Here is a 19,841-nt window from a genome sequence, read left to right on the forward strand (position 1 = left end):
CGGAGAATCTCTGCTGCAGGCAGGTAAACTGCAGCTAAATGTAAGAACTTTCTAGTAGTTAGAGCTGCCTACCAACAGGCTGCTTGTAAAGCAGAAAGCTCTCCATCACTAAAAATCTTTCAGGAGAGCTAACAGGCCATTTTCCCCAGGATGAGCAGAAACAGTCCTGACTTAGGAGGCAACATTGATCAGATCAGTGTCTTTCAAACTATGGTAAACAAGCACCTTTTAAAATATTTCCAATTTGTAGTGCACCGATACTTTCACAAATTACAAAAGTATCACACATTTGGATGTCACCACAATGTCAAATTGCTACAGCGGCTTCTAAATGCTTACTTAGATTTTTTTTTTTTTAATTTTTTTTTTTCAACGTTTATTTATTTTTGGGACAGAGAGAGACAGAGCATGAACGGAGTAGGGGCATAGAGAGAGGGAGACACAGAATCGGAAACAGGCTCCAGGCTCTGAGCCATCAGCCCAGAGCCCGACGCGGGGCTCAAACTCACGGACCGCGAGATCGTGACCTGGCTGAAGTCGGACACTTAACCGACTGCGCCACCCAGGCGCCCCTACTTAGATTTTTGTTTGAAACTCACTGCATACAGGTGACAAGCCGGCCTGCATGCACGAGCAAACTATCCTCTGAGTAGCACTGGATTAGAGAGTTTGTAAGAGATCGTTGAGGTTCTACACTTTTTCAAATTTACCTAGTCTGTCTTCCTTTCTATATTCATTCATTAGGCATAATATCAAACTACTTATTTCCAAACATCTAGCCTCTCCAGCAATTTCAAAAAAACATAATCTAATCTGAATACATTAGATCAACTGAGATCTTATCTCCCTAAGTTGAATAGCAAAATTTACTTTTTACCAAAGCACATCTGAATGCTTATTTAAAACTGGTTACAAAAAATGTATTTTCAGCCATTACCACACCTACTTTTCTGGTGTCACTTTCTTTGCATAATCTGATAATGAAATGTGTGACAAATTATAGTTGATCACACATCTGAAGTTCTAACTTTGTTTTACTAGCTGGCAGTAAAAGTGACTTGGGGATAAAGTGGGGGTACATTCATGAATTTCAGAAGCATGGAGTAGAGGATTTAAATTTTTTCAACTACCTGTGTAACAGTCAGTGCTGATCTGGACAAAGCAATATGGTGAAGAATTAGAAAAAGAGGAGACAGGGGCGCCTGGGTGGCTCAGTCGGTTAAGCGTCCGACCTCGGCTCAGGTCACGATCTCGCAGTATGTGAGTTCGAGCCCCGCGTCGGACTCTGTGCTGACTGCTCAGAGCCTGGAGCCTGTTTCAGATTCTGTGTCTCCCTCTCTCTCTGACCCTCCCCCATTCATGCTCTGTCTCTCTCTGTCTCAAAAATAAATAAATGTTAAAAAAAAAATTATAAAAAAAGAAAGAAAAAGAGGAGACAAAATTAAGAGTTGCCCATTCTCACATTTCCCCCAATACTTCTGGCTTTCTCTCTCTGAGGACAGTGAGGCATTTTTGTTTAAAATCTGTTATCTTCTTCTCATTCAGAACAAAACAAAACAAAAAAATAAAATAAAACAACCTTCCTTCTCAAGAGACAATTTCAGGATTTATGGACTATTATCTCCCAACTCCATCATCTATGAATATTCTCCCTTCAGTAATTCCAGTATTCCTTAATTCACCCTACTTGTACTAGAGCAGTTCTTTTTTATGTTTATTTATTTGAGACAGAGAGAGAATGTATGTGCATGTATGCAGAAGAGGGTCGGGGGTGGGGGGTGGTACAGAGGATACAAAGCAGGCTCTGTGCTGACAGCACAGAGCCTGATGTGGGGCTTAAACTCAGGAATTGTGAGATCATGACCTGAGCCAAAGTCAGACGCTTAACCAAGTAAGCCACCCAGGTGTCTCTAGAACAGGAGTTCTTAACTGTGAGCATATGGCTGGGTGTTGAGAGGTCTATGAACTCTCTGAAACTCCAAATGTTTTTTAAAATTGTGGGTGAATGAGCAATTATATGGACAAAATGTACACACTTGCCAACATATTCTTAAAGGGTACAATAATCCAAAATGATTAAAAGTATCTTTCTTAAAAATGTGATCTGGGGGCACCTGGGTGGCTCAGTCGGTTAAACGTCCGACTTCAGCTCAGGTCATGATCTCACAGTTTGTGGGTTCGAGCCCTGTGTTGGGCTCTGTGCTGACAGTTCAGAGCCTGGAGCCTGCCTTGGATTCTGTGTCTCCCTCTCTCTCTGCCCCTCCCTCATTCATGCTCTGTCTCTATCCCTCAAAAATAAATAAAAGTTAAAAAAAGAAAGAAAGAAAAATACAGACTACAGGTTTTTCATTAATTGAATAGGTATATAAAGATATTACGTTCTATAACCAAAAGGACTTTAGAAATAAATCCCTTCATCTTCCAGAACATAAAATTGACATTTGGAGAGTTTAAGGAAGTGTTCAAGGCCATATTGCTGGCTGGAAGGCAGAAGCCAGAGAAAAACGCCAGCCTCCTGCTTCCAGGTCCCTTCCCTAACATCCTGCCTCCTACACAGGGCCAGACAGGATTATCAGTAAGCATGCTACAGGCAATCAACAATCCCACCTCTGATAAATATATGACCTCAACACAAATCAAGTAATTTTTTGAATACTACTGTATAAGATACACATTTTCTTTTTTCTTTCACTACAGGTATCTGAAAATAGATGTTCTCTTTGATCCATTTTAGAACTGGTTTCCTTGCCAGTAGGCACCGTCAACAACTTGTCAATCGTCTGAAAGACCTGAGTGCCTGATCCCACTGCAATCAATCAGAGAAGGGCACACACTTGACCTGGAAGGGACAAAGGATGTTTAGGAGAAAGAGGGCTTTAAGGAGGCACTTTAAACACATTTCTGCCTGAGTCAATTACTCAGAAACCCCACAATACAAAGTAATAGTTGAGTAGATCTTTCAGTAACTGTTAAAGCTATTTGGAAATTTTAAGCAAAACCTCTTTTCCAAGTTTATTTTCTGTTTATTCATACTAAAGAGTAGCAAATGCAAAAACCAATGATGATGTTTAGTGAAAAGAATTTTTATAGGAAATAATTAAGTAAGAAAACTCAAAAAGAATGCCCTACTTTGGTGTGAGTTAGGATGTGCAGAAATCCAAAATTTGTTTTTAATTTTTTTCAAAATAATTAGAAAACTGAAATCCTGTAAATAAGAATCCAAAAAACCCTTCACTCCCCCCCGCCACCCTTGACTTCTGAAATACAGTGCAACTTTCTACCATCTGTTATTTTAGAGAAGAAACAGTAATGAACATATGGGCTTTCTCTCTCAAGCAGCTGTAGTGTAGTTAAAGTTATAATAATTGTCTTTCTGTAAGATAAATTTACATTAAAAACCTGGCCAGTTAAAAACAAATGGCTCAGCCTCAGAGCCTTCCAGAATAAAATTAAGAAATACAGAATTATCTATGACATATTATAGAGATTTAGAGGATATCCTCTAAATCTTATGTTTTTATGTTTAAGGTTAAACCAACATAACTCATGATGCCCAAATCAGTTTATACAGAGTCTACAATTCATGTTTTCTCTTTCCCAATCAAAATGCTAGGAGCCTCAAACAGTAGTTAGGTACACATACATAAAAATCAGTAACTAAATTCTTGAAAGCTTATGATATAAACCCACCACTTCTGTGGGTCAATGAACTCTAACCCAAAAGCATATTTATTTATAAGAAAAATCACAATACATGTGGCACATAATCTTCCATTTCAAATATATGTATGTGTGTTTGTATGTGTGTGTGTGTGTGTGTGTGTGTATACATATATCACTTATAATGAGTTTAAGTAAACTGAAAAGAAATTCAGAGCAGATTCACATCCACATATTTTGAAAATTAGGAATTTTGCCTACCTTTATCTGGGTGATTCAAAATCATAATTCTCCTATGAGCTGTTCTAATCTTGGCCTTGCCAGCAGATGGGCTGTAAAAAGAAATTAAAGTGCTTACAATAAATAGTGTCAAATGCAGATTATAAATTAACAGTTTATATGGGTTTTAAGGAATTAAAAACTAATGAGAATTTCACCATCTTGTGGATAAATATGAAATTACAGCTTGTCACTTAATTTTACTAACTATCAAAATAAACCATTGATTCAATGTCACATGCATTTTTCTTCCTTTGTAATGCCAATCTCTATTCTTAATCACTTTAAAAAATAAAACACAATATATAGGGTAGGACAGTCACAGTCTATAGATTATACTCAGTTTGAAAACTTATGCTTCAAGTTATTTGAGGAGAAGGTATTTTATATAGTGTGTAATAGACACGTATTCAGACTCCAGAGCTCCTAGACTACCAGATTTTAATCCCATTCCTATTTAGGATAGGGGTAACCTTGGTGAAATTTTTTAACCTCCCCGTACTTCAGTTTTCTCATTGTAAAACAGGGCTCAGAAAGACATATTCCTCACAGAGCAACTGTAAGGACTGAATCAGTTAAAGCCAACAAAGTGCTAGATCAAGTGTTCCAAACTAGTTAGCTTGTATTATTATTACATTTCAACAGAGCATCTCAAAACTCTTCGTAACTCATAATTTTTTTTTTAATTTTTTTTTTCAACGTTTATTTATTTTTGGGACAGAGAGAGACAGAGCATGAACGGGGGAGGGGCAGAGAGAGAGAGGGAGACACAGAATTGGAAACAGGCTCCAGGCTCTGAGCCATCAGCCCAGAGCCCGACGCGGGGCTCAAACTCACGGACCACGAGATCGTGACCTGGCTGAAGTCGGACGCTTAACCGACTGCGCCACCCAGGCGCCCCAACTCATAATTTTTTAATATAATTTATTATTAAATTGGTTTCCATACAACACCCAGTGCTCATCCCAAGAAGTGCCCTCTTCCATGCCCATCACCCACTTTCCCCTCTCCCCTCCCTGCCATCAACCCTCAGTTTGTTCTCAGTCCTTAAGAGTCTCTAATGGTTTGCCCCCTTCCGTCTCTGTAACTTTTTTCCCCTCTTCTTCTCCCCCATGGTCTTCTGTTAGATTTCATAGCTCATAATTTATTTAGCTTGGGAGAAACCTATGGGAAAAGCCTAGCTGTTAGAGCCTATGCTGTAAACAAAAATTAAAGGAGAAAGTTAAATAAACCTAAAATTATTTCAGTAAAAACTAATCTATCCAGTATTGGAAATGTTTCTCACTAGCACATTCTCCAGGCAAGGAAACAAAATTAACACTAACAACAACAAAATTCTGGTATTGCTTATTAATAGCTATATTATCTTATCTAAGCTACTTAGTATTTATGGGTCTCAAATGGGAATAATAGCAACTGACTTAAAGTATAGCATGGCTGTTGCAAAACTCAAAGTAATTTAATTCATATGAATGAACCACACTGCAACAGCTAAAAAGCAGGTACTTTTAGAGAGATATTCAGACACAGGTTTAACATCCAGATTCCACCACTCATTAGCTACAAAACTGTCTTGCTCACTTAAACTCTCCTAAGTAAAATGGACACAATAAACCACCTCCCAGGATTATTCTAAGGATAAATTAGATAATGCAAGTAAAAGGATTAGCATAACATCATATACAGTGTTCAAAGTGTTCAAAAATAAATAGTTTTTAGTAATTATTATGAAGACAAAGGATGCTTATGAAAGTACATTACATATTTCCTTTCAAAAGTGGGGTATAAATAACCTAATTTGACGTCTCTTGAAGGACTCAAAAGTATTATCATGAGTATAAATTAAGTGCAAAGAAATTCTTAAGGTCTGCAGAGATTTGCTTACCCTTGTTTTAAAGAGTTCTAGAATGCTTTCCATTTAAGTTTTTCTATTTACTTTTAGAACTGCCTCCCTTGCTATCAGCTGTCAAGCCTTGATTCTGCCATTGTTCCAGTCTCTAGCTATTCCTTGACCATTACTTACTACTTCTAATCTTCTGAGGTTAAATACCAGATCACCAAACATGTTAAAGCAATAAGCATATAAAGCATTCTTCTATGAATAAAAAATGTCTTGAGTCAAAGACGAAATCAAAAGAGAAAAAATATTTTGAGACAAAAGAAAATGGAAATATAACGTAACAAATTTATAGGATGCAGCAAAAGCAGCTTTAAGAGGAAAGTTTATAGTAATAAATGCCTATATTAAGAAAAAGGAAAGAGCTCAAATAAATAACCTCCTTTATCCCCCAGGGAACTAGAAAAAAAGGAAAAACTAAGACCAAACTTAGCTGAAGGAAGGAAATAAAAAGGATTAGAGTAAAAATAAATGAAATGGTGACTAAAAAGATGACAAGAGATCAATGAAACTAAGTTATTTTTTTAAAAGATAATCAAAATAGACAAACCATTAGCTATAGTCACCAAGAAAAAAGAAGACAGTACTCAAATAAAATCAGAAATGAAAAAGAAGACATTAAAAGTGATACCACAGAAATACAAAGGATCATTAGAGACTATATTAACAACTATACATCCACAAAATGGAAATGTAGAAGAAACAGATAAATCCCAGAAACATACAACCTACCAAGATTGAATCAGGATGAAACAGAAAAGCTGAACAGACCAATTATTAATAATGAGATTAAATCATTAATCAAAAACCCGCCAACAAAGAAAAGCTCAGGACCTATGGCTTAAATGAAATCTACCAAACATTTAAAGAATACCAATTCCCCTCAAACTTTTCAAAAAACAAGAAGAAACATTTCCAAATTCATTTTATGAGACCAGTATTATCCTGACACCACAAGCGGACAAGGACACTATAGAAAAGAAAATTATAGGTCAATATCCCTGATGAACATAGATGCAAAAGTCCTCAACAAAATATTAGTAAAAGGATCATACATCATGAACAAGTAGGATTATTCCAGGGACGAAAGGATGGTTCAACATCCACCTATCGATGTGAAACACCATAAATGTGAAACGAAATACAGGATAAAAATCATATGATCTCCCCAAAGACACAGAAAAACCATTTGACAAAATTCAACACCCACTCATGATAAAAACTCTCAACAAAATGGGTATAGAGGGAACATATTTCAACATGATAAAGGCCATATGACAAATGCATAGCAAATATCACACTCAATGGTGAAAAGCTCAAAGTTTTTCCCCTAAGATCAGATACAACACAAGGTTGCCTGCTCTCACCACTTTTATCCAACATAGTACTAGAAGTCATAGAGCAATTAGGCAAGATAAAGAAATGAAAGGCATCCAAATTGGAAACCAAGAAGTAAAACTGCAGATTACATGATATTATATAAAGAAAACCCTGAAACTTAGAACTGATCAACAAATTCAGTAAAGTTGGAGGATATAAAATCAATATACAAAAATCTGTTACCTTTCTATATACTAATAACAAATAAGTGCCTGGATGACTCAATCAGTTAAGTATCTGACTCTTGATTTTGACTCAGGTCATGATCTCAGAGTCGTGAGATTACACCCTGTATCATGCTCTGTGCTGGATGTGGAGCCTGCTTAAGATTCTCTCTCTCCCTCTCCCTTTGCCCCTACCCCTGCTCACATGTACACACACACACTCTCTCTCCAAAAAAAGAAAAAAAGAAAATGATCCCTTTCACAAATGCATCAAGAAGAATAAAATTCCTAGTAATAAACTTAATCAATGAAGTGAAGACCTGTACAATGAAAACTATAAAATTCTGATGAAAGAAATTGAAAACACTAATAAATAGAAAGATATTCCATGCTCATAGGTTGGAAGAAATTTGTTAAAATGCCCATACTATTCAAAGCAATCTACAGATTCAATGAAAGACCTATCAAAATTCCAAAGGCATTTTTCACAAAAATAGAACACACAATCTTAAAATTTGTATGGAACCACAAAAGACTCCAAAAAGCCAAAGATCTTGGTAAATAACAAAGCTGGAGGCATCACACTTCCTGCATTCAAAGTATATTACAAAGCTATAAAAATCAAAACAGTATAATATTAACTTAAAAAGAAACACACAGATCAATGAAACAGTTCTGAGAGACCTCAGAAATAAACCCATGTATATATATGGTCAATTAGTTTATGACAAAGAGCCAAAAATGTAAAACAAATAAAAGATAGTCTTGCCAATAGGGTGTTGGGAAATTCGGACAGCTGACATGCAAAGGAATAAAACTGGACTCTTATCTTATACCATACACAAAATCAACTCAAAACAGATTAAAGCCTTGAACTAAAGACCTGAAACCATAAAACTCCTAGAATAAAACACAGGGGGTAAACTCTTTGACATCGTTGTTGGCAGTAATTTTTAAAATGTGAAATCAAAAGCTAGGCAACAAAATTAAAACAATGGGACTCCATCAAAGTTTAAGAAGTTTCTACACAGAAAGGAAAACCATCAACAAAGTGAAAAAAACAACCTATGGAATAAGACAAAATATTTGCAAATCATATATCTGATAAGAGGTTATATCCAAAATATATAAAGAACTCATACAATTCAATAGCAAAGATAGATAGACAGACAGACAGACAGATGATAGATAGATCTCATTTTAAAATGAGTGGAGGATCTCCCTAGACATTTTTCCAAAAACATAAAATGGCAAACAGGTACACGCGAAGGTGATCAGCATCACTGGTCATCAGGGAAAATGCAAATCAAAACAACAATGAAATTTCACATCACACCTTCTAGAATGACTACCATCAAAAAGACAAGAGACAAACAAGTGTTAGAAAGATGTGAAGGGAACCCCTGTACACTGCTGGTGGAAATGTAGACTGGTACAGCTACTATGGAACAGTATGGAGGTTCTGAAAAAATTAAAAATAAAACTACCATATGATCCAGCAATTCTACTTCTAGGTATATATCTGAAGGAAATAAAATCACTCTCAGGACACCTGGGTGGTTCAGTCGGTTCACTGTCCAACTCTTGGTTTCGGCTCGGGTCACAATGTCTTGGTTTTGTGAGTTTGAGGCCCTCATTGGGCTCTGTGCTGACAGTGTGGAGCCTGCTCGGGATTCTCTCTCTCCCTCCCTCTGCCCCTCCTCCACTCATGCTGTCTCTGTCTCTCTCAAAAATAAATGAATAAACTTAAAAAAAAGTATCAGTCTCTCAAAGAGATATCAGCACCCCCATGTTCACTGTAGCAAGACATGGAAACAACCTGTGTCCATGGGCAGATGAATGAATGAAAAATGTCACACACACACACACACACACACACACACACACACACACACATAACAGAATATTTTTCAGTCATTAAAAAGAAGAAAATCTTGCTACTTGGTGACAACATGAATTGACCCTGACAGCATTATGCTAAGTAAAAAATCAGTCAAAGACAGAAAGACAAATACTGTATGATCTCATTTATATGTGGAATCTAAAAAAGCCAAACTCCCAAAAACAGAACAGACTGGTGGTTGCCAGAGGCAAGAGGAGAAGGGTGGGGGAAATGAGTGAAGGTAGTCAAAAGGTACAACTTACAGTTATAAGATAAGTGAGTCCTGGGGATGGAATATACAGCATGGTGACTACAGTCAACAATGCTGTAGTTTATATTTGAAAGGTGCTAGAACAGTAGATCTTAAAAGTTCTCATCACAAGAAAAGATACATCTGTAACTATGTGAGGTGAAGGATGTTAACTAAAGTTGTTATGGTAACCATTTTGCAATCTGTACATATTATACATGTCAAATAATTATGTTATACATCTTAAACTAATATACAATGTTATATGTCAATTATATCTCAATGAAACAAGAGGGAAACTTTTTAAATTAAAAAAACCTTTTTAATAATAAAAAAGTCTTTTAGTATAAGGACTTTAGGGTATTCCTTTTGGCTTATGAAAGTCCTTTGGGGGACCATTTCAAACTTACTTTTTGGTTTGTAGATACTTCCCGGATAATCAAGACAGTGTCTGATTCTAAAGACTACTAAGTTTTGAAAAATAAGTCATTAAAATTACATCATGGCTGTGAATACTTTATTAATTGCCTATTAAGAAATGGAACACACATTATTTTTTTTAATTCCAGTATGGTTAGTTTCCTGCCGCAAACTTACATTTCTCATTCTCTTGTGTGGTGCTCTACAGCCCTTCTTTCCTTTATTAGTTATACTTTCTAGTTGTTCTGCATGTATTTAACATGTCTTCTTAAGGTAGATACTAAAGAGCAGAAGCTATGATTTGTATCTTAAAATAGCATCCAGTATTGAATATGCAATATGTGCTTAATGCATTTTATATAGTCCTCCAAAACAAAATGGCTCTAAAAGGTAAACTCCTTCAAATAATGGCTCTATATTAGTAAACACTGACACTATAAAGGATTACTGTATTGCAGAAAATCTTAAAATGGAAAAAGAGGCGCTTTAAAAAACATTTCATAAAACATCAAATGTGAACCACTAGATAATGAAGATGTAAGTTGGGTAAAATCCAAATGTACATTCTATGTTCTTTGGGGGGAGTATAAATGGTAAGTTGCATCTTACCCTGGATATTAAACTTTAATTTAGCATGTAGGACAAAATCTGAAAATTATCCTTGATAATTATATCTCATAGATTATCGTTCATAATCACTTACATTGCCTTTAACACTTGGTTTTGTACATAAAAGTCCATAAAGCATTATGTACAATGTAGTCTGCCAACCACTGAAATATGCTGAAGGAAGTAAGAAATGCAAGGAAAGTTTCTATGTACAAGTATCGCCATTCAAAACATTATGCCTTTAAGATAATAATGATCAGAGTCCTAGTGGTGAGCTCTGGGGATAAGGGAAATATTCTTGTGTGCCTGCAGAATTTATTCCCTTTTCCTGACTGCTATATTAAGGCTCTAGGAATTTAATACACTTTAGTACCTTTATTTGTTATTCTAAAGATTAAACGGGATGGGAGAATCCTAGTTCTTAAACAGTACAAAAATTAAGTAAAGCTCGGATATATATCCAGTACGGACAATTTCACCGTGAAATTGAAATATAACTTTAAATATCATGTTGCCTACATCAAGGAATACAAACTGTTCCCAGGAATGCGTGTGACTGGGACTTGGGAAGTGCGGTTCATGGGACTGAGTGGTGTTCTCTAATCTCGTGGCAAATGGAGCAGTTTTGGTTTCATCACTTTTACTATTGGTCTTTTGAATAACATTTAGCTTAACATAATTCCACAGTAGTGTTCAGAAAGTATGAAAATCTCAAATGTGCATCATTTCAGAAAGTAACAAGTATGAACAATAGTTTTCCTGGACCGCTCGGTAAAATATTTTAGGCTTCGAGAAATCAATAAGAATGCATAGACTCATCTAATAGCATATAGAGTATTTTTTTAATAGGTCATCAACAGTCAGCTCCACTGTGCCTTTGCCTACTTGTTACATAGTCTAAGTAGTTTAGATTCAATGATCACAGAGAAGGGAGCCACAGCAACGTATTCACATCTTGAAGAGTCTTCTCAAAAACACTACCTGACTGAAAGAAAAGGCTAGAGGAAAGCAAATAAGGGTTACCTTTCTGTTTAATATGTAAAGGGCAAATATTTAGCTTCTGCATTTGTGATACAAACAGGAAGAAAGAGGAGCCAACATTTATTTAGCATCTGTTATTTGGTAGGCACTATTATAAAAAGGTATCGTCATATCATTTTATATTATTTCAACAAGCCTAAATATTACTAACTCCATTCAAAAATGAAGAAACTGAAGGGCAGAAAAGCTAAAAATAACTTGACTGGGATCCTATAATGCAGTGCTTCAGTGACAGAAGCAGGATAAGAATCTGTTTGGCTCAGCTGGTATTTGTTATTTGTTAATACATAAGACATTTATTTGTTATTCTAAAGATTAAACAGGATGGGAGAATCCTAGTTCTTAAACACAGTACAAAAATTAAATAAAGCTCAGATGTATCTCCAGTACAGACAATTTCACCATGAAATTGAAATATAACTTTAAATATCATGTTGCCTACATCAAGGAATACAAACGGTTCCCTGGAATGCACGTGACTGGGACTTGGGAAGCGGGGTTCATGGGACTGAGTGGCGTTCTCTAATCTTGTGGCACTAAGTGCTGTGTTTACGTGCAGAATTATCTATGTATCGGTCTTCACAACAACCCTACCAGACAGAAACTATTATTATCTCTATTTTACAAATGAGGACACTGAGGTCATGCAGCTAGTAAATGGTAAAACTGGTATTCATAGATTCACCTGTTAAGAGCATATACTTTTCAGTTTACATTGTGAGAGAGAGCACATGTGCATGCAAGTGAGCAGGGGAGGAGCAGAGAGCGAGAGGGAGGGAGAGAATCCCAAGCAGGCTCCACACTGTCAGCGCAGAGCCAGATCCGGGACTCACTCTCATAAACTGTCAGATCATGGCCTGAGCTGAAATCAGGAGTCTGACACTTAACCAAATGAGCCACCCAGACTCCCTGAGAGTATATACGCTTAACCAGCAAATCATCTTTGTGAAATTTTCTACAGTTTCTAGGTTAACAAGATAAACCTTTAAAAACAGAAATCTTAAGTCAACTCCTAATTACCTGTCGTAACAACAGGAATGCTTTGGATGATATCGACTGATATTCTCAAAAACCTTTGTGTTTGGTTTTATAGTAAGTTCCATATTCACATTTCAAGACTACGAATGGGATGCTCTGGGGGCCCAATAATAGTTCCAGAAAAATAACAAGGCCATCCTGAATAATATTAAAGCAAAGAATGGTCAGAAATAGAGCCAACTTCCTATTTTGGTTCCCTCCCCTACCTAAAACCTATTCTCAGTGAGAAACTTCATCTCTTATATTTAAATAAAGCACCAAGCTCAACCGAACCATTTCCTTTGCTCCCTAACCCTTATCTTTTCTTGCTAAGTCAAAAGAAATAACAACATGTTTTGGCCTTAAAAATGTGCAAATCTACAAGAGATCCAAAAAACTGTATCAATACAGGACTTTATGATCTATTCTGCTTAATGATGTTGATTAAATCATCAGAAGATCTGCTGCAGATGACATACTGTAACCAACCCCCACAAAAATTTGAGTGGGCTCTAAGGGAACATAAGGTAAACAAATGAATATAGCGACTAGCAACTAAATGGCAGGGGGCATATTCTTAACTTTAAGTGTTAAATGTTATCACAGAGCAATCACACAACATCATTAGCTTTCTCCTATGTGGTCCAAAGTCACACAATAGATACTAGGGTGAAACAATTATAATAAAATATGCTAGATGTCAAATTGTGAAAATAGAAAAGAACTGTGAAATAGATCCTATATTATAACAGAAAATATGATAGATAATAAATTATAAAACTGAGTTCAGAAAGAATGGGGTATCACAGTAAGGGAGATTTTGACAATTGCTTTGAAATTTTACTACTGTATTCAAACATAAGAGCTCAGAGCCCCTTGTTAAGGAATAAGGACACATCACATCTTTGTCTGATATTTTTAGGGATTTGGGCTTTTAAAATGTAAAAATTTTGTATTTTTTCCTCTGTTTCCTATTCATAATTTAAAATATAAGGAAAACTTTACTGTAACATTTTCTCCCTTTTTCAAGACAAGCTTGGCCACAGAATAAAATAAGACTTATGTAGCTCACCTACCTTATACCCAAAATAAGACTAGCTTCTCGCCTACTCATTTTCTGTTCAAATCCTCCTTTATAGTAGGATGAAAGGCTCTGTACAGGAAAGAAAGAGCATGAAATAATTAGTTGCATGTATGAGGTGGTAGGACCTCAAACCTATCATAGCTGCAATAAGAGTAATGCATTTTACTACAAGGCAACCTGAAACTGTAGGCGGGGAGGGCACTAAACAAGGATCCTTTACAAGAAACTATGACCAAGACGAACTTAAAAAACATTAACAATTTTTTCACATTCAAATACATTAATTTTTCTACACTAAGATATAACAGAATCAAAGCAATCAACAGAAGCAAAGGCTTGAACTCTTCCTGAGCTCTGCAATAATTTTCTCATTGGGTAACCTTGACAAGTCATTTAATATTGATATGACACACATCTTTTTTACCCACTGGACTGGCTGATAGAGAAGGAAGAGGAAGAGGAGGAACTGACAAAGTGGGGAGGACGTCAGAATAGCAGACAGCAAGGCCAAGAGAGAGCACAAAACTGGACTGAAAGGTCACTGAAAGGTGGCTGGAAATGCATGAGCAAGGAAGACCATAGTATCAGAGAGGCAACTAGGGGCCAGATTGTGGGGGGCCCTGTAAGTAGCAGCAATCTTTAGGATTCTATTCTCAATGGTAGGAGAAACCAGGGCACTGGAGTCATGTCATTTGGCTTTCGTTTGAAAGGATTACTCTAAATACCATGTGAAGAATAGGAAGAAAGGTGCAGGAGGGAATCAGGAGACCAGTTAAGAGGAGATAACAATAACCTAGGCAAGAGATGATGGTGGTATGGGCCAACGTGGTAATAGAGGAGGCAGTTTGAAACTGGTCACATTCTAGATGTATTCTGAAAGGAAAACTAATAATTTGCTTGGCAGATTACATAAGGGATATGAAAAAGGGATTAAAGATGATGCAGTAAACACTGCTATACACGTGCAGCGCCCCCTCCAGACGTGAAGGACTTACTTCGTGGACGTTGGGGCTGTTGCTGGCAGACAGCACTCAACTGTCAGACTCGTTAGAGGAGTTGCCTTGGCTAAAGAAAGTCAAGCTCAGGCCCCCTTCCCAGGGCAGTTTTCTATTTAATGACTGGTTGATATGGGGGTATAAACATTGTAGTTCATTGAGTTCAGTCCTTAAACTTCCTATCTATATTCACTTATCGAGTGACATCATTCAGTCTTGTGGCTCCTTGCCCCAACCTGGGACAACCACAATGAGCTACCCGTGCTTCAGAGCTCACTATGGGGTTGGCTGAGGCCTACTGCAGCCTAAATTGTCCTTCTGTCCTTCCTTCTCTTCCCTTCTGGAGCTGTTGATCCTAAAAGCACTCCCTGATGAACTACCAGCTTGCTAATTTCTGTCTGTCTGCTTTGTCTCAGTTCCAGGGAACTTAAACTGCAAATGACTTTAAGGTTTCTGGCCTAAATTGCCAAACTGCCACTAAATGACTTAGAGAGGGAGCAGTTGTTTATTGAGGGTAATAGGTATCAGGAGACTGGTTTTGGATATATTGAGTTTGAAATGTCTGTTAAATATCCAAATGGAAAAGTCTGACCTGGAGATAACATTTAGGAGTCACGAGTATATATAGACAGTATGTAAAGCCATGAGACTGAATGAGATCACCTAAGGAGTAAGAGTAGGTAAGAAGTCCAAACAGTGAGCCCTAGAGATTGCAGGTTTTAGGGGCGCACAAATGGAGAGGAATCCGTAAGCAGACTGAGTAGGACCAGCAGTAAGGCTGAAGGAAAAGCAGCCCAAAGTAAGGAAGGGAAAAAGTTTCAAACACTTCTGTAGGTCAAATCAGATGTGAGCTGAGAACTGACTGCTAGATTTATCAAAGAGGTCAAAGTCTTTGACAAGAGTCGCAGGGAGTAGGAGTGAGAGTCTGATGAGACTGGGTTTGAGAGAGAACAGGAGAGAAGGAATGGGAGACAGCTCTTTAGGAGCTCGTAACAAAGCAACAGGATGCACGAACTCAACTTTAGAAGGAAAAAAAAAAGTGCATCGATGACTGTACTGTATACATGTTTCTAAAACATGAAACTCTATTTTTGTAAGGCAAGATAAATAAGTGTATGTTTACATAAAACAAACTCTGAAAGTATATATACACTAAAATGTTACTTCTAGTTGGTGACGTTATGAATAATTTTTTTCTTCTTTATTTTTATTTCCTAAGTTTTCGACAATGAACACAGACTATTCGTATAATTTTTTTAAAAAGGAGGACTAAATAAAAGACCAAGAAAACAAACTTAAAAATGAGTCCCAGGGAGCCAGATCTGGTCATTTATATAAGCTGCTCTCTTTGAACAGCTTGATATAAATTTCCACCTGGGAATAATTTCCTGGCAATTAATTCATTTCACAAACACTTCAGCACCTATTACATGCCAGCAACATTTCAAAAGAGACAGGTCAAGTTCCATCCTTATCACATAGATGCTAATGTATCAATGCACCAGTGCCGTGAGGGATATGACGTACTATTTCAAGTTTCAAGTAATTTACAATCTAGAAAGAAAACTAAAAATACCCGTCTCTAAGTTGTAAGGGGAGCAAAAGAATCAAATTATGGAAGTACACATAGTAACCTGGACAAATTATACACACACATGCACGTGGAGATTATATAAAGAACGAGGGGACTTCACAGAGGAATAACAGCTAGTTAAGTTTTCTCTCAACAGATCAAAATTTTTACTAGATACGTACCTTACTCCCTGACATTTCTGTAAGTATTTATTTACCTTAGGGAACTCCAAAATCTCAGCATAATAAACATGATAAACTGATGTTTCATGAAGTGTCACCCCATGAGTCAGAAACTCATTGGCCCTAACAGCAGGTATTGTATCAGAGCAATTGATTTACTTTCTGGTTTGCCCAGGTAGAAAAGGAGACACAGAAAAAACTACTTAAATTTTTTTAAAATTCTTTGTAATGTTTATTTATTTTTGAGAGAAACAGAGACACAGCAGAGTGAGTCAGGGAGGGGCAGAGAGAGACAGAATTCGGACTCCACAGAATCCGAAGCAGGCTCCAGGCTCTGAGCTGTCAGCACAGAGCCTGACACAGAGCTCGAACCCACGGACCGTGAGATCAGGACCTCAGCTGATGTTGGATGCTTAACCGACTGAGCCACCCCGGTGCCCTAGAAAAAGCTACTTAAAATATAGCATCTAGATGAGACTCATACCCTAAAACACTGACCTTCTTATGAATAAGTTAATCTCTGCATATCTATAAGGAACAATTTAACTATACAAAAACTCCATCAAATAGAGTAAATGGTTATATTTTTCTAACAGAATTTCCAAGAATAGAAACAGGATGCCACGACTTTTATGCTGCCATTTGAAATATACCCTGCACCTTACAAATTATTATTTTGTGTTATTCTATCCATAAATTATATACATAAACAACATACCTCAAAATCATTTTTGTTCTGAAATTAGCATTAAATGCCATGGTGTCACATATTATCAAAGGAGATATGAAATGAACCAAGTTCAACAAAACTTCGTTAATTGGCTCAGCCAAGAGCTTAAAATACAAAAGCCCTCCACACAACCAAAGAAGAACTATATCATTCCATAATCTTAAGAAGAAATAAATTTACCATAAACTATAATCTCCTATTATTTACAATAATCTATTTCATTTATAGAGCCACAGAGGTACGATTTTAATTTGTGTTGTTTCCATGAAATTCACTTAACCATAAAACAAAAGAAGTCCAATTTTTAAAAACTGTATTCAAATAAGGGGACATTTTCACAAATAGAAAAATAAAAGCCTCGGGGCGCCTGGGTGGCTAAGTCGGTTAGATGTCCAACTTGGGCTCAAGTCATGATCGCACAGTCCGTGAGTTCGAGCCCCGCATCAGGCTCTGTGCTGACAGCTCGGAGCCTAGAGCCTGCTTTGGATTCTGTGTCTCCCTCTCTCTCTGCCCATCCCCTGCTCATGCTCTGTCTCTGTCTCAAAAATAAATAAAAACATTTTAAAAAATTAAAAAGAAAAAGAAAAGCCTCAGAAGAAGATGAGTGACTTGGGTTTCTTCCCCAGGAAAAAAATTAGGGGTAAACACTGACTGAGTTTATAACAGATACTAACATATGAAAGGTCAAGCAAAAAAACTACTGGTTCAAAACAGAAGATTGAATAAAAAAAGGTCTTTTGCTTCCTAAAGTGCCTCTGAAATAAGGAGAGAAAACAAGAAATGAGACAAAGAGAAAACCAGAAAGCTGAAAACAGGTAAGATTACAATTAAAGACATAAAAACATCACTGCAGCTTCAAACACCAGAGGAAAGTGGAAAAGCCTTCCCAGGAAATAAAGAAAACACTAACTTTAGAGTCAACAAATATAATAATAACATCAGGATAATTAATTAAACCAGAACAGCAGAGATGACCATTTCTAACTCCATTAACACAGAGCATAAGGGGCCCACCACCTGCCATTTTTGCCCTCTGGCTAAGAAAAACAACTACTAGCCTGAGATGTATCTCATTGTGGGTGGTAGGTCCCAACAGAAGCAAAGGAGAGTACTAGCAGATCACACTACAGGACCCAGGAGGCCAGTGAGGGGGACAGTTATGCCAAGGAATGAAATATACTCAGTGCTTAATCTTTCCTCAACCTCTCTCTGGAGGTCTCAAGCCTGCCTCTGGGTTCCTTGCTTTGGAAAACATGCCTGTTGACATAAACCATCTTTGTATTCACAGCCCACTATCAACACTCTTGTTCAATTAAAGTGAATGTACAGGGGCGACCTGGGTGGCTCAGTCCATTAAAGTGTACAACTTTGGCTCAGGTCATGATCTCATGGTCTGTGAGTCCGAGCCCCACGTCAGGCTCTGTGCTGACAGCTCAGAGCCTGGAGCCTGCTTCAGATTCTATGTCTCCCTCTCTCTCTGGCCCTCCCCTGCTTGTGCTCTGTCTCTCAAAAATAAATAAACATTAAAAAAAAATTTTTTAAGAAAGTGAGTTTACCAAACTGTTATACTATTATAACACTTACATTATTCAACTCAGTCCTCACAAACATACACCACTAACCAAGGATTGTCAGACATTTGAACAAATCCAATACCACGGGGGGCAATAAAACAGAAGAAAGATGAACAAGTAACAACTGGCTTTTGGAGGAAGGAGGTAAATCAGAAAGCAGAAGAGGACTTGACAATTTTCAAATTAGTATCTTATATCCATAAAAGAGTAAATTGCTCTGAAAAGAGATATTAAATATTACTGAAGTAAAACATTTAGTGATGGATTAAATAACAGACTGGCCATTGCTAAAACCCAATCTGGTGATCTGGAAGATAAGCTATGGAAATACTGTGGAATGTAAAAGAAAAAGATAAGAAGATGAAAAATAAGAAAGAAACTGTTCAGTGACATAAAGGATAGACTCAGAGATCCAATGTGTCTCTAGTAAGAGTTCCAGCAACAGAAAAGAGAGAAAATGTAAAAGAAAAAATAATTAAAGAAAAAGTATAGGAGAATCTTCTAGAATAAAAGATAGGGAGTTTTCACTTAAATTTCACTGAGAATACCTGTGAAATTTCAGAACATCAGTAATAAAGAAAAAAAAAAAACCCAAAACTTCCAGAGTTAAAAAACAAATAAAAATTACCAAAAAACTAAAAACCTAAAACACAAACAACAAAAGAAAACCGAAACAGGCTGCTTACAAAGGAGTAAGAATAAGAACACGAGAAATTCCGGCTGAGAGTCTCAGTTACCAGAAAATGTGGCTGAGAGTATACAGGAAAGCATGTATGTGGGCACTGAGGTTCAGTCTGAGCAGAGATTTTTTTTTTAAGTAATCTACACTCAATATGGGGCTCAGACTCATAAGCCTAGAGTTGCAGGCTCCACTGACTGAGCCAGCCAGGTGGCCCCTGAGCAGAAACTTCTGTTCTTCCCTCATACTGGCTCACCAGATTTCCAAGGAGCCAGCAGCTGATGACTAACAATGAGAGAAAAGAAACAAACTGTTTAGTAGAGAAGAACTTAAAACATTTACCATCCATGCATTCCATATGAAAAAATTACTCCAGGTAGTATTCAAGAAAAATGGGGGGAAAAAAAGGTATGAAAATACAAAGA

At 36.9% G+C, this 19,841-nt stretch overlaps 1 protein-coding gene across 1 annotated transcript in view; it reads right to left on the minus strand.

Moving 5' to 3' along the window:
- The window catches only part of DNAJC15 (DnaJ heat shock protein family (Hsp40) member C15), a 70,101-nt gene that overhangs the window by 13,339 nt on the left and 36,921 nt on the right, over positions 1 to 19,841 (minus strand). Inside the window, exons 4-5 of the mRNA XM_047875220.1 lie at positions 13,676 to 13,752; positions 3,922 to 3,992 (exon numbers count right to left, since the gene is read on the minus strand). Coding sequence (XP_047731176.1) covers positions 3,922 to 3,992; positions 13,676 to 13,752 — 148 coding nt within the window. The remainder of the gene's footprint in view (positions 1 to 3,921; positions 3,993 to 13,675; positions 13,753 to 19,841) is intronic.

The sequence above is a fragment of the Prionailurus viverrinus genome, chromosome A1, assembly GCF_022837055.1.
Source record: "Prionailurus viverrinus isolate Anna chromosome A1, UM_Priviv_1.0, whole genome shotgun sequence".
Taxonomy (NCBI): domain Eukaryota; kingdom Metazoa; phylum Chordata; class Mammalia; order Carnivora; family Felidae; genus Prionailurus; species Prionailurus viverrinus.